At 47.8% G+C, this 17,360-nt stretch overlaps 2 protein-coding genes across 3 annotated transcripts in view; one reads left to right on the plus strand and one right to left on the minus strand.

The window, feature by feature from the left end:
• Positions 1–4,866, plus strand: part of gtf2e2 (general transcription factor IIE, polypeptide 2, beta) — a 16,873-nt gene extending 12,007 nt beyond the window's left edge. For both annotated transcript variants that reach the window (XM_061245552.1, XM_061245551.1), the window contains exons 4-8: positions 783–890; positions 2,216–2,398; positions 2,819–2,912; positions 3,387–3,502; positions 4,213–4,866. In XM_061245552.1, the coding sequence (XP_061101536.1) occupies positions 783–890; positions 2,216–2,398; positions 2,819–2,912; positions 3,387–3,502; positions 4,213–4,332 (621 nt within the window). In that variant the 3' untranslated portion in view covers positions 4,333–4,866. The remainder of the gene's footprint in view (positions 1–782; positions 891–2,215; positions 2,399–2,818; positions 2,913–3,386; positions 3,503–4,212) is intronic.
• A 4,526-nt stretch (positions 4,867–9,392) lies between these two features.
• The window catches only part of LOC133131371 (RNA-binding protein with multiple splicing-like), a 30,834-nt gene continuing 22,866 nt past the window's right edge, over positions 9,393–17,360 (minus strand). The window contains exons 7-9 of the mRNA XM_061246691.1: positions 15,615–15,684; positions 10,519–10,616; positions 9,393–10,038 (exon numbers count right to left, since the gene is read on the minus strand). Of these exons, the coding sequence (XP_061102675.1) occupies positions 15,622–15,684 (63 nt within the window). The 3' untranslated portion in view covers positions 9,393–10,038; positions 10,519–10,616; positions 15,615–15,621. The remainder of the gene's footprint in view (positions 10,039–10,518; positions 10,617–15,614; positions 15,685–17,360) is intronic.

Here is a 17,360-nt window from a genome sequence, read left to right on the forward strand (position 1 = left end):
AGCCGTCTGTGAGGAGAATAACGATGACCCTAAGGAGCCAGCCTCCCTCTCTTAGCAGTTCCCAACGCGTCTGACTCCAGCTAACCATTTTCACCTTTTAAATCTCTCACACAGTTCTTGCACATATTAGGTTAGTGGGAGAAGCAATTACTAATGTAATTTTTTAAATTAAAAATGTGTCTGTGTGTGTGTGTGTGTGCGTGTGCGTGTGCGTGCATGCATGCTTGTATTGGGTGTAGCCTGTAGCGTAGTGGTTAAGGTAAATGACTGGGACACGTAAGGTTGGTGGTTCTAATCCCGGTGTAGGCACAATAAGATCTGCACAGCTGTTGGGCCCTTGAGCAAGGCCCTTAACCCTGCATTGCTCCAGGGGAGGATTGTCTCCTGCTTAGTCTAATCAACTGTACGTCGCTCCATTAATGGATGCGGAAATCTGCCAAATGCCAATAATGTAATGTAATGTAGTAAATGGTTGGCATTTATATAGTGCCTTTATCAAAAGCGCTGTACAATTGATGCTTCTCATTCACCCATTCATACACACACTGACACACCAACGGCGATTGGCTGTCATGCAAGGCACCGACCAGCTTGTCAGGAGCGTTTGGGGGTTAGGTGTCTTGCTCAGGGACACTTCGACACAGCCCGGGCGGGGGATCGAACCGGCAACCCTCCGACTGCCAGACGACTGCTCTTACTGCCTGAGCCATGTCGCTATTAGTAATAGCTCTAAGATGTGCGTATGGAGCGTTAACGGCCCTTTGGCTGTGTTCTCTGAGCAGACCCGTCACCAGCGTGGAGACACCTACCACCTGACCCTGGAGGAGATTCTGGACGAGACCAAACTGCTGGACATCGGACTCAAGCAGAAACAGTGGCTCATGAGCGAGGTACGGTGGCCCCTTTGGGCCTAAAACAGGCCTCATGGTGCGTTTTGTGTTAGTAATCAACTGGCTGATGGGTTAAACCATGCTGATATGCTCAGTGCTTGGTGTGAAATGAACAGCTCCCTATGGGAATGGAGCCCAGCTAACGCTCTGCTGTGATCTGATTTGACGTTACCTCCTTACTTTCACTGATTCTAACTGATGTGAATAAATAGCCTTAAAGATAAGAGCTTTGACAGAGGGTTCTGTCCTATTGCAGTTTAATAATGGTGCATTTTTCTAGTTTTCTTTAATTGCTTGAATGTATATTTTTATCAACATTTTCCCCACTTTAGAGTCATCAGATTAGTGTGTTGATGTAAAATATTGTCGCAGTGCTCATCTGTATTTCCTCCCCAACATTCCTGTTCTGTGCTGATAGTTCTGCTTCGGTGCCAAGTGTCAGGCTTCGTTAAGAGCACATAATCGGTGCCAAGTGTCAGGCTTCGTTAAGAGCACATAATAGTCCATTATAGTGCCCGTGATGTAGCTTATGTTTCATTGTGCTTTCACATTGTTACTAAAAATCTACGATCATTGTAATACTCTGTTTACGTTTTCTTGAAGTTGCCTGAACGGGCCAAGATGTCGGTAGAAGGTACATTATTGCTGTAGTATATTACACATATGTCCACTAGGGGGAGACACATTCCATTGGAACTGCCTGCATGCCAAGGCCAAGCAGTCGGAAGAAGTCCACCCGTTAATAAGCACCATCTTAAAGAGTGTGCAATGAAGGATATTTAGAGATGTTTCTGAGGTCCTGCCAGCTTTACCGTGTCCTTCATCTCACATTAAACGCGGTCTGGGTCAATTAAAACCGCACTCTAAAACTGAAATAATGTCATAAGATAACATGTATAAAAATGTAATTGAGCTCAAGGACGAAGCACACTTCAAGTTAAATTAGCGTGGACGTTTTAATGGTCAGACTCTCCCAGCCACCGGCCTGGAGTCATGTCTGGATCAGTGCACTTCGCCTACTGTTGAGTAGACTGGTTGAGTGCGCTGGAATGCGGCCGGCCTGTAGCGTAGTGGTTAAGGTACATGACTGGGACACGCAAAGGTCGGTGGTTCTAATCCCAGTGTAGCCACAATAAGATCCACACAGCCGTTGGGCCCTTGAGCCAAGGCCCCTTAACCCTGCATTGCTCCAGGGGAGGATTGTCTCCTGCTTAGTCTAATCAGTTGTATGTTGCTCCATTAATGGATGCGGAAGTTAAGTCGTTTTTGTCTGGTTCCTGTTGCCTCACGTCCTGGCCTGTGTCCCCCCCCCCCGCCCCCCTCAGGCTCTGGCCAGTAACCCAAAGATCGAGGTTCGGGACGGGAAGTACGCCTTCAAGCCCAAATACAACCTGAAGGACAAGAAGGCGCTGCTGCGGCTCCTGGACAAGCACGACCAGCTGGGCCTGGGCGGCGTGCTGCTGGACGACGTGGAGGAGGGCCTGCCCAACTCACAGAAGGCCATTAAGGTCAGAGAGCTCCCCCTGCTGCGCCGGCTGAGTCATTGCGCGCCGATGTCGCCGGCAGGGCTTCCCACATGCCGCAGGCCTCGAGTCGCGTCTGACCGCATCGGACGGTGTTGGTCATGTCTGAAGCGGCTGAACAACCAACCTCTGGTGTTTACTGGCGGTTTGGTGAACTAAAGTAGGGGAATTGCAAACCAAAACCCTGCCCATTGCGCACCTGGCCAATCGCTGCGGTCAGTGGGCGTGGACTTCTAAATGTCGGTTTTTGGAAAGTTACTAAATGTTTCAGACGCAACTTCCCCTGCCCCCCAAGGCAACTTTGTCGCTTTCCGACTTTTCCCAAAGGCAGTTCGTTTGAAGCGTGTGGAAGCCTCGGCTCCTCAACTCTGGGTTTTTGATGTTTCGCCACGCTTTCACCCACAGGCCTTAGGCGACCAGATCATTTTTGTGACCAGACCAGACAAGAAGAAAATTCTTTTCTACAATGACAAGCACTGCCAGTTCATGGTGGATGAAGGTGAGTGTGCCGGGGGGTGGGGAGAGATGTGATCTTGTGGTCATGTGATCATGCTGCATATCCAATAGGAAGAGAGTTCTAGTGTGTCTGCAGGGGGATGGAGAGAGGAAGAAGGAAAGCGAGAGTGAGTGGGAGATTAAGTGAAGGAAGAGGAGATGGAGAGTGAAGGAGGGAAGGAGAGAGCGAAGGAAGGAAATGAGGGAGACAAAGAAAGAGAGACGCTGTTTCTTGTCTCCACCTCTTTCTCGCTCTCTCTCTCTTGCTCTCTCAACATGATTATCTTAGAGCCAGTGCTGTGCTCTTCTGCCACCTGGTGCTGAAGTCACATGACCAGCCAGCGGGTACAGATCAGATTTCACTACCAAAAAATCAACAGAAGAAATGTACGTCCGTATGACCCGGTTTATGAAGGTGTGTAATGAAGGCATGTAGGGAGGGTTTCCATGGTGACCGGCGCTATCCTTGGCCCGTCAGAGTTCCAGAAGCTGTGGAGGAGCATCCCTGTGGACTCCATGGATGAGGAGAAGATCGAGGACTACCTGAAGAGGCAGGGCATCTCCTCCATGCAGGAGGCCGGACCAAGGAAACTGGTGTGTGCCACGGCTACTGAGAACAGTGCTCTGCGTGTGTGTGTGTGTGTGTGTGTGTGTGTGTGTGTGTGTGTGTATATGTTTGTGTATGTTTGTGTATGTGTGTATGTGTGTGTATGTGTGTATGTGTGTATGTGTGTGTGTGTGTGTGTGTGTGTGTGTGTATGTGTGTGTGTGTGTGTGTGCGTGTGTGTGTGTGCGTGTGTGTGTGTGTGTGTGTGTGTATGTGTGTGTGCGTGCGTGCCTGCTGGTCTCTCCCATCTGTGCGTGTGTGCGTGTGTGCATGCGTGCGTGCGTGTCTGCTGGTCTCTCCCGTGTGTGTGTGTGTGCATGTGTGCGTGTGTGCGTGTGTGCGCGTGTGTCTGCTGGTCTCTCCCACCTGTGCGTGTGTGCGTGTGTGCGTGTGTGCATGCGTGCGTGCGTGTCTGCTGGTCTCTCCCGTGTGTGTGTGTGTGCATGTGTGCATGTGTGCGTGTGTGCGCGTGTGTCTGCTGGTCTCTCCCACCTGTGTGTGTGTGTGTGTGTGTGTGTGTGTGTGTGTGTGTGTGTGTGTGTGTGTGTGTGTGTGCACGCGCGCGCATGTGTGTGTACGTGCGTGCGCGTGTCTGCTGGCCTCTCCCACCTGTGTGTATGTGTGTGTGTGTTTATGTTTGTGTGTGTGTGCGTGCGTGTTGATCACTGCCCTATCCCTTCCCTGTTCTCCTCCGCAGACGCCCATGCAGAAGAGGAAGAAGCCTGGCTCCCAGAAGAAGAGGCGCTTCAAGACGCACAACGACCATCTGGCCGGAGTGCTGGAGGACTACTCAGAGGGGCTTCCCGGCAAGAAGTGACCGCACGCGATCCCGCCTCCCTCCACCAGGGGGAGCCGTGCATCACCAAACGGAAGTGTACAGGCAGGAGAGGCAGCGCCCCTCCGAGCGCCTCAACCTCAGACCTGTCCGGGACGTCTACTTTGCCAAAAACGAAACGATAAAAAAAAAAAAAGGGCACTGCCGTTTGTTATACTGTAAAGCTCGATTCTGCAGCGTTCAAATGTGAATCTGTGTAAATATTTTTTTTCTTAAGTGCCAGCGTATGACGAGGCAGGATGGGTGGTCCGGTTGAGCACAGATTGTTACAGACCGCTTCTCCATTGTCCGCACCGTGTTGTCAACCTATCTGTATTATTGCAGCGCAAGCTAATGCTGGACATTTTACCAGAGCTCCTTGAAAGGACGATTAAAATAAAAGTGTGGGAAATGTTTTTGTTTTTTTTAATGTTTTATTTTCAGCCAGTGAGCTCCCGTACCCATGAGGGTAGTGGTGTTCAACACAGAATTAAAAAAAAAAAGTTTAAAAATAAAAATACATTCTTCAGTGGTGAATGAAGCCTTGTCGTGACCGCTAGGGTGCGGAGCCTGCTTTTCGCGATAGAATGTTCTAGAAGCTCTTCGCTCCCTGCATTTTGTCCTGTCGTTTATTATTGCCCCACCGAGCAGACGCCACATCGTTGGCCCTTGCAAGCACATCGGAGTGATGATTTGGATGTGTCACCAGAAACATTCCCCTGGGCGGTCTACCGTAGGTGCCCTTGAACCGCTGCGTAATACACTCTGAAACCGACGATAAGAAACACTTTGAAAACTTTTTTCCCCTCTCTGACTCACTCAGACACTCAAAGAAGTCGGTCTGTGTTTTCACAACCCCCCCCCCCCCCCCCCACACACACACACTTTTAGTGCCCTCGTCCTTGGAGAGACCTCTGGGTTTTCCCTAATGGACCCCCACCCCACCCCACCCGTCTGAGAGCGTCTTGTATTATTCATTGCTTTCTGGCCTCCTTTCTGAAGATGGCGTTTTTGGGGTGCTGTCTCTGCCGTGGCGGACGGAGCAGATTGCCTCTGCTGCTGTTCCGCCTAAGCCCCACTCCTCATTGGCCTCCACTGGCTTCCTGTTGCCGCACGCATCCACTTCAAGGCCCTAGTGTTGGCATTTCAGGCTGCTAAGGGGACTGCCCCACTTTACATGCAGTCCTGAATCACTCCCTACTCCCCAGCTAGACCACTCCGGTCAGCCAGCTCTGGTCACCTTATGGTTCCCTCACTACGAGCATCTGGTGGTCACGCCTGTTTATCCGTTCTGGTTCCTCAGCGGTGGAATGACTTGCCTACCACTGTCAGTACGGCAGAATCCCTCCCCCTATTTCGATGTCTAACCCAAAACAATCTAAAATTGCACTTAACGATGACTGTATTTTCACGTGTATTTTACTAGTTACGGATTTGGTGCCTTAACCTGTGGAAGAACATGCTGTGCACTTGTAAGTCGCTTTGGATTAAAAGAGTCTGCGTAAAATGTAAATGTAAAATGCGGGGGTGGGGAGGAAACCAGGCCGCCTGGGCCCCCGGTGACTGAGTGTAGTGGAGGGGGCGGCGGATTGCTGCATTCCGATTGCAAAACTATGTAGCCGGACCAAACGCAGCGATGAGCAAATAAGGAGCACTTTCAATAATGAAGTCAATCTCAGTGGGAGCTCCAGGATTCGGTCCAGTTTTAGCTTTGTGCCGCGGCCAAACATTCTTGAGGTGCGCAGGAAAACAACTTGATTACCCTAAAATAGAAACCCATGTTATTGATGCAGTACAGCTGCTGTGGTGCTAGATGGCAGCTGCACGGAGAACGCCAGTCGATAAGCGTATTGCAACACCGTATTTCAGAGTCGGGCGCGCCAACGCCGAGTATTTCATTCAGTCAGAAATGGCAGTGGCAGGTCCAGGAGGATCTAAATGAAGTTCCTCGACCGTTCAGCCGTAACCTTCCCACGGTGCAATGCGGCCTGTGCAGAGACGATGACGTCGCTGTTGTGAGAGGTCGCGGCCGGAGTCAGGATTGACTGGACAGGTGGGAGTTCACCTCCCGGGAAGCCTGGATATTGTCAGAGGAGGGGGTGTGGAGGCCCCACCAGGGGGCCTGTTTCCTGCAGCGAGGCGTGCAGCTGCCCCAAACCGCATCCCCGGGAGAGAGGAGAGGAGAGGTGGCTGGACAGAGATGCGTCGTATGGCGTCTCTGCGATGACGCGCAGCGATGGGAGAGCCAGGATCTCAGGCTTTGCTGGAACTCCACTCCCACCAGGTTCTCACAAGCTCCCGCTTCACCTGTCGGACAGACTCCTCAGGCTTCTGCTCCACCAGTTCCTCTCAGTCACACGCCAGACACCGACAGGCTAGCTGCAGCTAGCATTAAAACATTGGCATCTCTTCTCATAAGATGTTAGCTCACTCCTGTAGCACTGTGTGATCTGTTGGGTATAATACAGTGATGGATTCTTTGAAACCCCTTTGTGGGTTGTCGTGGAACTTTAATTAGTTCCCTTTCGCTGCGTTGTGTATAACAATGACCACACTTAGAATGAATGTTGCTGGTCTCTATTTTATTTACATTTACGGAAGCAAACCACATCTGCAGCAAGATGATGGTAATACAGAAAGATATAGAAGTAAAAGGGGGAGGAGCCTATGAGGGAAGTTGTATTCTGATCCAGCAACACCTGTAGGTCAGGAGGCACACGTCATGACATGAAAAGTTCTTCTACAGGGTGCAGCTATCGTGGCCTGTCAATCTGACATTTGAACCAGACCAGCTAGGTGAGGCCTCCAGGTTGGCTGAGTTAGCAGGTACTGCCTTCCAAGCTTCTGCAATTCATGATGTTGAACATGACTTTTATCTGACGTTTTATTTCATTCTTTTTTTTTTTTTCAGTTTCTTGTACAAAAGGCTGTGAGGCCACCAAAGTAGTTAATCTTCCAAAAGGCGAGCCAAAAAAAAAGAATATTTTGTGCCGCCAGGTCTCTCCCCCATGTTAAGGCACTGTTCTTGTGCACTAGGGCACGAATAACCCCTACGGTCAGGTATCAATTCTAGGCCCAATCAGTGCCAGCTGTGGCATCAGGGTGGTCTGTCATTGGCTATAACGTTGCCCAGGGTGACCGGGATTTCACTTGGTAGGAAGTCTGTCTCATTGTGCACCAGCGACCCCATCCGGCCAATCAGAAGCCCATGCTCGTGTGTAGCTTGTGCCGGCAACATCCTCCTGTTTCTATCTTTCTATCTATCTTCAATGTCTGTGTGTGTGTGTGACCTTAAAGGTGCAATATGTAATTTTGGACATCTAACGGTAAAGAGGGGAATTGCAGCAACAAACACCTTCAAACCACAACAGTTTATCCCATCCCTTCTCTGTGAACTCGCTGAGGTTGAAACACCATTGGCTGTGGCAATTAGAACCAATTTTCAACCAATGAGCTTTAATTATTGTACAGCTACACAATGTTTTGGTACAGAATGCCGGCCCGTCAACTGCATATTTATAAACCCGAATTTAAGGACTAAACACAGGCAGAGAGTAATGTCAGTGAGCCTTTCTCATTGATAGGAAGGGATTGGTCTTGTAACAATGTTTTCACACAAAAATCTTACCTATTGTACCTTTAACGGGTGGACGGCAGAGTGAAAAGGAGCAGCGTCTTTACTTGTGTATCAGGATGTTTTAGTTTGGCTAGGTAAGCAGTGTTTGGCTAGTTAAGGGGTTTGTTCATATATTTGCATGTTGCGGTATAACAAAAAAACAAAAACAAATAGGCCCTGGTCCTTATCTTTGTTGTACAGGTAGCAGTTGAAATTGTAGTTCCCTCTAGGGTCTTTCAGTGCACTTATCCCTGGTTATGGGTATGCACTTTGTTGTACGTCGATCTGGATAAGAGCGTCTGCCAAATGGCATTAATGTAATGTAATGTAATGGCTCCACTCCGTGTTTCAGAGAAGAATGTGCGCGCTGTTCTCAATTACGAGGAAGTTGTGGAGCAGGGATCCTCAATCCTGGCCCTGGTTTTCCTTCCTCCCAGATCAATAACCAAACAATTAGTGCTGCGGATTGGGGGATTGACTGTTGTTAAACCTGATTCCCAGGGAAAGGGAGGGTGGGAAAAGCAGCACTTTCAGCCCTCAAGGCCCTGTGATTTGAGGGACAGAGCTGTAGAATATACAAAATTTGCCAAAAACATAAGGGGAATGAGGCTCTTTATTTAATCGGGGATTAAATAAAAGAAATAGAAGATTTTGAATAGTTGGTTTAAATAGTATAAATGGTTTAAAAGCCAATAACTATTCCCTACTGTGTACACATTTTTATTTTAGAAGAAGGAAGCAGTCCAAGCTCTCCAGAGACTGAATGAGGCCTGCAGTTGCACTGAAAATTGAATATTTACCGTCAACATTAACACCTGCTGCTGCTTTTAGGACCTCTCCATTCCTCACTCACATTAGAGAAATCACCAAATCACTCGGGAGTTAAAATGATTATCCTAAATATAAACCATCAAGGGAGTATTTTAAGATGCTGGAACGCTGAAAATATGGGAGAGCTTCAAAGACTCACGGAAAATAACGGCACACTTTGCACCTCAAAAAATAAAAAACACTGAGATCAAGTTGTTGACAGGAGGCTGTCAGTAAGTGGGGCGTCCATTATCTCCTCTACGGCACGTAGAAGAGATCGTTCGCGTTCCATCAAACACTGGCCTGTTTTTTTTTTTTTTTTTTTTGTGGAATGGTTCTGCTTTTTGGTTCAGTGTTAAGATCTCCAGAGCATGCGGTGCTGGGATCTTACCAGGTTCACGGGCCTCTATATAGAACCAGCACATACAATATGCCAGAAAACTACAGTGGAAGAGGTTCTCCATTTCAAAAATTACATTTCAATGACAAATACTAGAAAGCTACACGTATGAATAGTTTTAAAATTTAGCAGCTTTCAGGCAACATCACATAACATACAGGCTGGCAGACTGAAGTCACGCTAGCAGTCCTCACCTCTTCATGTCCAGAGAATAAACACCTTTGTGGAATAACACACTACAGTATGTACATCGTTTATTTGCTTGGTAGAAATCGTCACCCAGGCCGACTTACAGAGCTTACATTTTACACACGTCACATTTACTATTTTTGCCGATATCAACTGTCCAAAAGCATCCTGATGTTTGAGCCTACATCCTTCCGGGTGGAGACCCCAAACTGCGTCCACACTAGTACCCCAGGAAAGGGTAACGATGTGCCCCCAGGCCTGGTGCGCAGGAGTGTGCGGCAGTCGTCCTGGATCCACGCGTTTTGGTGCCGGACGTGTCTGTGATTGTCCCTTACTCATTTGATGTCAAACATGACAATTAACTGCAGAACGCTAAGAGGACATAAATACAGATCCTCACACATTCACAAACACGGCCCAAAAAAAGTTTCTCTCGATACAAAAATATTTGTATTTTTCCTCAAAATATTAGTAAAAATGTACAGCATTTGTTTTTTGTTTTTTTTTGTTTTTTTTTGGCAAATCATGCTTCCACATATAATAATGACCATTGTAACAACAGCAATAATTAACATTATAACAATAAGAAGATTTCTAGTATGTAACAGTATAAAAAGGAGGAGGGGGGCAGTTGGTACGGGCGTGATCGAGGCGGGGGTCCTGAAGGTTCTGAGACGGAGCGTGATGTCATCGCCTGGAAGAAACAGACGCACGTTTCCATGGTCACTCACACCGTCGGTAGCCAGCACACGGCTGACGGACGGCGGGAGAGACGCACCACAATGCAGCGCACGCCGTCCGACGCTAAGCCAGTCTAAATACAGAACATAGCTGTGCTACAGTGAGAGGGGATTTCATTTTACATGTGACATATTATCACTCGTGTGATACCTCTTTTTGTAGCTCTCATGCAGCGCTTTAAAATGAGATTAAAAACATTTTCGCATTGCCACATTTTTAACCGTGATGTCTGAAGCACGGAGCCAGTCACACATTTGTCACGCTACGAAAACGCTTTCAGACCAGCCACCTCGTAATGGATGAACTTGTTTTTGTTCTTCCGCTCGCTCGTAAAAATCAGGCGTAGACGGAGGACACATTTCCCCCCCGGTTTGTGCGTCATTTGCAGCCCTCTTAAATCTTTATGAAATTAACTGCCGGCTCTCAGACTCACCGTCTGTCCACCGTGATGCCACCGGGCCCCTGGCTGGACTCCGGAACTCCAGTCAGCACCTTCAAGACCGCCACACGCCCCCATCGCACCGCGGGACCCTGAACACGGAGGCAAACGGGGACCCTCAGAATTGAGTCAACATGTCTGGGCCCTTGAGGAAGGCCCTTAACCCAGCATTGCTCCAGGGGACGATTGTCTCCTGCTTATTCTAATCAACTGTAAGTCACTCTGGATAAGAGCGTCTGCCAAATGCCAATAATGTAATAATGTAATGTCTCAGCTGCAGAGTAATTTCTGATGTACCACATTATCACAGGAAACCCAGGGGAACTGTTTGTTTGGACCGAAGGCATCGTGGATGGTGCCACCACTATGTATTTTTTCTATTTTCTTTTGCCATGTATTGAAATCTTTTATAGTGTAAAATTTCTCACTCCTGTTTTTCAAACCTTCATTTAAACTCAAAAACTTTGGCATCCATATTAAAAATCACGATCGACAGAGCGCAGTCTTAACTGACAAAAAAAAATGTATCTAGTCTTCAACCTACTCTAGCACAGCAGAGTCAGTAGCGTGAACAGGCAAGCTGTTTGGTGCCAGTGAAGACATCCTTTTTAATATTCAGCCAATCCTGTGATGGATAGATGCACAGTGGGAGGGGCCCACCTCCCAGAATACAGCATGCAGCTGTTGGGGCAAAATTGCTGTTGCTCGGCAATTAGGAACAGAATTCCGGGAACAGCTTATTGATGTATTTATATTTTAATTGCAGCATAGCGCACTGCATTTTTCTTCCTCACTGTTTTCACCAAGCCATTTTTAAAAATATCTATAAATGCACAATTATAACAAAAGTTACTTTGAATGTTCTTTTAACAGACCTTTCTTTTGACCACCTAAATGGGCGGTGGAAATTTGTATGCAACTGCAGATATTAATATAATATGTTCATACAAATTCGACCCAATATGTGGTTAGATTATTAATTCGTTTACAGAAAAAAATCGACTTCCCATTTAGTCCTAATTTGGCCTTCTTAAAGTGGTGTTGTTATGTTAAGTTTCCCACAGCTTTCTGACCAAATCTGGACCTTGTCCTCAAGGAATGGAGCACTGTTAAATGCCTGACCACCTCTAAGCTAATAAACAAATCACGATGCAGCCATGCCGACCGTTATTAGAGCCGGTACAAAGCAGCGTTAGCTACATATTACTTTAGATTTTTATCAAAGTACTGCCAACACATATTATGCTAAGAGAAAGCTGGTGCTTTTACATTAGCAGGTGCCATCAATTCTGTCTGAACACCTCCCCCAGGATTGTTTTTGAACCATCAACACACGGCACACATATCCCCAGTAAAAAACCAAATGCTTTTGGATGACCTGAAACCGAAAAATCAAGATCAAACCCCAGTAGTTACAGGGTAATTCAAGTCTTGCACACCGAGCCAGGAAATGATGTGTGACGTCAGACTGTTTTCTGGCAAGCAGCTCTACCGAACTGTGAAACTACACACACACACACACACACACACACAGACCCAATGTAAGGAGAGCGATAAACCTCCCAACCACTCGACAAAACCGCGGGTCTTTTTGTTGGGAAATGCACGTTCAGCGAATGGCCCCGCTATTCGATCTGCCAGGACAGTTTCCTGTGAAAGCCAGACTAAGCCCTCAGGACTAAGAGCGGTAGGCTCTCTGTCAGATTCTCGCTTACTGTGACTGGCTCATGGGAGCAGGGTCTCAAGCAAACAGCTCTGGTCTGGTGCAGCTTGTATCTGACCACTCAATCTATAACCAATCACGTGGTGTTTAGACTTTATTATTACACCACCCAAATTCTACAGTTTATCAGAACTTTAAGACTTTGAAAAAGTCATGCAAGAAATGCAGTCCCCCCCCTGGACAATAATACAGAGTTCTAAATGATTCAAGACAAAATACGTGTACTGTATACTTGCATAATTGCACAAATGAATTATGGAATCTTAAAAGGTACAATAGGTAAAAATGAAATTGTGTTTTGATGACAGTGGAAAAAATGTAGTTGGAGTTGCCGGAGCCACCATTGAATTTAATGGACATGAGCAGAACAGTACGGGAAGAGGGGAAACCGGAGTTCGGCTCAGCTTGCGATCCGGCAGACTGAAAGGTCAACGATAAACAGACTGGAAAAACACAATTTGATTATTTATTTATTTTTTCATTTGAAGTCACAGTCCCAGGGAGATGAAAAGAGGCCCTCAGGGGAGAGACGGGGTGGGGGGTGGGGGTGGGGGTGGGGGGGAGGGGTTGTGCAGGGTTTCAGGGGTGGGTGTGGGAGTGCATCAAAATGCAAGGCCCCCCCCCCCCCGTCTGCTGATTTCACCATGACGCATCGCTGATAAGCAAAGACATTTTTCACACACGAGATCATTCTTTCTCCCCATCATAGACATCATACTTTACACTCATAAAGCACAGCTAGCTGTTTTCAGAAAGCACGGTTTAGCATGTAAGATGTAAGTAAACAAATGAAGTCAACGTTGCAAAAGAAGGCTGCTGTTATCTGTCCAGGGAGGGTCATGTAAACTATTTTGATCGATAAGATACTTGAATCTGGAGTGCAGACGCCCTGTGAAACAGCAACATCCGCCTTCTTGGGAAAATAATATTATTATTTAAGAGCCTGGACTGCCCCCTCTGCCCCCCCCCCCCCACCCCACCCCCACATCTGAAACGGCATCCTCAGAGCCCACGCAGGAATGTTCGAGAGAAACGATAAGATGGCTGCTCCTTGTTTACCCTCAATTTTCCTTTCTTCCTCAGTTTTCCCCAGTGAGAGCAGTGAGGACCTCGGCTTCACACCAATCAGCACGGCCCTGCCTCTGCCCTGGCCCCCGGCCGGACCGGGATAGGACACCCCAGCCCTGGGGTTACAGCGACCGAGACCAGGACACACGAGTGCTCCTCGCAGTCCAGCCTTCTTTGCTCCGACGGTGGAGACTTCACCCAGTCAATCAGGTAGGCTGACTGTAGCGTAGTGGTTAAGGTACATGACCGAGACCCGCAAGGTCGGCGGTTCAATCCCCGGTGTAGCCACAATAAGATCCGCATCAGCCGTTGGGCCCTTGAGCAAGGCCCTTAACCCTGCATTGCTCCAGGGGAGGATTGTCTCCTGCTTAGTCTAATCAACTGTAAGTCGCTTTGGATAAAAGTGTCAGCCAAATGACATGCAATGGAATGGAAGGCAGTTTCCCTGGCTGTCTTCCTCATACATGTATCATCCCACCTTTTCAGACTACACCTCAAAATGTTCTCCTAAAAAAATTAATATGTCTCTCTCTTTATTCCACTTATTTGATAGGAATTTATCTTGCTTGCCTATTTCTAGCTCGTGGTGAAGTAGTGCTCACCATTTAACAGACCCTTTCTGTCCTTTGGCTAAATGCATTTACCAAATGACTAAATTGTAAATTAATGAGGCAAAGGCTATGAGAACATTTCTTCCTGCCAAGTCTGATCATGGTCATGTTCTTTTACTTTATAAAGTCTTCTTTCAAGGTTATTAAGTCTCTTTCCCAGCAGTCTGTCCCCTCATATGATTAATTTCTGAAGAGATTAGCAAGAAAATAAAAAAAAAGTACATTAAAATAGAGCCCTTTGTGGGGCTCAAAGTGGGTATGGGTGAATCCCCTTAACGACAGCCAGCGTGTTACTAATACCCTGTTCATACACCAGCAGCCATTTTGAGTGCTTGCTATTCTTACTCTCAGGTTGTTAGCGAGGGGTTTTATTTGAACAATCAAAATGGAGCATGATTAAAATATCAACGTTAAGAATGTGCTCGGGAGTGGAGCAGGGGATCCCCCCATACTCCTTAAAATAAGTGCCAGCGGTTCTTTTTTTGACAACACTGAGTCAGGCCCTCCATTTAACACCCTCATCGCGCACACACAGGCCCGGGGCATTAGTCTTTATTTGAGTCAGTGGGAAGACAGACATCCTGCCCCCCCCCCCCCCCCCCCCTTTCAGCCGGTAGACAGGAGAAGGCATATGAGTCGGCTGTCTGAAATTATACGTGCGATGCGCGACAAAGCCCACACAAAGAAAGGCAAGCGATTTCACCCCCCCAAAAAAAGGCCTTTTGACGGACAGACGGGACGGTTCTGGTGCGCAGATAACGGGGCTCAGCGGCGCTGCCTCCGTCAGGGCTCAGCCGGTCTCAGAGCCCGGCTCTGCTCTCCCGTTTCGTTCGCTGCCTTTGATGCCGAGGCTCAAAGAAAAAACGCGTGACATCAAACGGAGAGAGAGAGAGAGAGAGACCGACCCCACAATGGCGGGAACGGGGGAAACAAAAAAAAAAAAAAAAAAAACTGTAGCAATCCTTCGAAAAACATTTCTTGAAAGCGCGCTGCCCCCCGAACGGCCCTGAACGGGGACAGGAAGCTCCGTGAGGCGGGGCGGAGCGGAGGAGCGGTAAGCGTCCGCGAAAAAAAAATCAAACGGACGGTTTCTGACTCCAGCTGTGCGGCGCGACGGTGCTGGTGCGCTCACCGGACGGCCTCCATCTTGTTTGGCAGAGTGATGACTAATGCGCAGCGAGAGGCAGCAGCGCAGAGTTTGATCCCCGTGTACTTGTGGCTGCCCTATAATTACCACTGGAGGGGTTTGATTTTCAGTTCAGTCGGAGCCGCTGACTGACAGTGCGCAGTAGGACGGCATCCAGTGAGCGGGGGGGGGGGAAACACGCTGAAACAGTCGCTGAAGTCACTCAAAATGAAGGCCTGTCTGCACAGAGGGAACCCCAGGGCCTTTACTGTACAGAGGAAACGTAAAGGCTAGGAGAAGAGCTGTGTGTGTGAGTGTGTGCATGTCTGTGTGCGTGTGTGTGTGTGTGTGCATGTGTGTGTGTGTGTGTGTGTGTGTGTGTGTGTGTGTGTGTGTGTGAGTGTGTGAGAGTGTGTGTGTGTGTATGTGTGTGTGTGTGTGTGTGAGTGTGTGAGAGTGTGTGTGTGTGTATGTGTGCGTGTGTGTGTGTGAGTGTGTGTGTGTGAGTGTGTGTGCGTGTGTGTGTGTGCATGTCTACACATAGGGGGGGATGCACACTCACCCAGATTTCAGCAAAACTGCCTGGACTTCCATCCCTGTGGAGTGCCATCTGCAGGAGGGAGCCAGCGGATCTGCACAGAGACAGCAGCAGGATTCAGCCGGTTTACCAGACTTAACACATCGATTCACCTGAATCCCCTGCTGAACCAGACGGAACACATCAATTCACCTGAATCTCCTGCTGAACCAGACTGAACACATCGATTCACCTGCTTAACCAGTCTGGAGTCAGATTGAGCACATCGATTCACCTGAAACCCCCTGCTTAACCAGATTGGAGTCACCTGCTTAACCGCACTGAACACAATGATTCACCCAATCGATCCGCTCAACCAGACTGATCACATTGGTTCACCCACTTGACCAGACTGAGCACTTTGTTTTGCCTGATTCAACTCCTTACCGAGACTGACCACATCCTGTGGCACCAACCTCCACTTTACTCCATCAGCAAAGATCAACAAGGAGACATTATTCACCAGAGAATTTCCCAGCAGAAAGCCGCCTCTCTCTCTTTGCCACTCAGTGTATTCAACACACACACACACCTTTGGAGAGACACCGAGAGAAGGCTAGACAACATGGAGATAGGCATAATGCATTAAAAAACAACAGGGGGTTTAAATGTATTACGGGTCAGGGTTGAATAATGAAGGACAAAAGCAACGGCTATGGAAGGTGCTAGAATCATCCCCTGGGAACTGACAGCTCAGTTCTGTGGGTTGGCAAGATGCAGAAAGCTAAAGGTTAGCTAAGGTCACAGGCATGAGTGAAATCCCTGACACACAGCCGAACTGCACCTGTCCCGCCTCATTACTTCCAACATAAATACAGAATAATATCTATATAATATGGAGTTCTAACCAAGCACACCAACATGTTTCTGCCCCCAGAGAGAGAAGAAAGCTCTCAAGGGTGGTGTAGATGGTATACTGGAAACACAGGTGACCACAATAGCTAGACTGCTAACACCCATTACATTACATTACATTACATTACATGTCCTTTGGCTGACGCTTTCATCCAAAGCGACATACAGTTGATTTAGACTAAGCAGGAGGCAATCCTCCCCTGGAGCAATGCAGGGTTAAGGGCCTTGCTCAAGGGCCCAACGGCTGCATGAATCTTCTTGTGGCTACTCTGGGGATCAAATCACAGTCATGTACCTTAACCATTACATAACACCCTACCCCATCACTCCATTAGTCATTAGTCTGGAGTATCTGTGTTATACTCCAGAGAGACTGAATGAAGGTGGGATGCCTGTTCAACCAACAGGTCAGATGAATAAATGTCTCAATCTAGATTTACACCCTTCGAGATGTCTGGATTCTGTTTCTTGCTCACTGGGTAAGTGACATCAACGGTACTCGCAATGTGATGCGTTTAAACAAAGAGACCAAAGCAAATGAAATAAGCTCCGATTAGACATGCACACAGAATCATATTACCACGAAACTCCTGATCTATTACTGAGAAATAGAGAACAGAAACGGCCCAAGGTGCTCGTTAAGCACAAAAATAATTACAAGATAGCATAAGAAACAGAAAGACCCATTTCAAAAGGCAAACATTCCTGGAGGAGCTTTCATTAATGAAAATCAAGAGGAACTCCTTCCAAATGAATCATGCTTCATTCTGCACAATACCGAGAAGTCTCCCCCGCAGACGGTCTGGTGGAGAGAGGCTGACTTTGATTGGGCCCTGGGGTTCCTGCGGGGCGCGTGATTGGCTACGGCCCGGGCAG

This window comes from Conger conger, chromosome 6, assembly GCF_963514075.1.
Source record: "Conger conger chromosome 6, fConCon1.1, whole genome shotgun sequence".
NCBI lineage: Eukaryota > Metazoa > Chordata > Actinopteri > Anguilliformes > Congridae > Conger > Conger conger.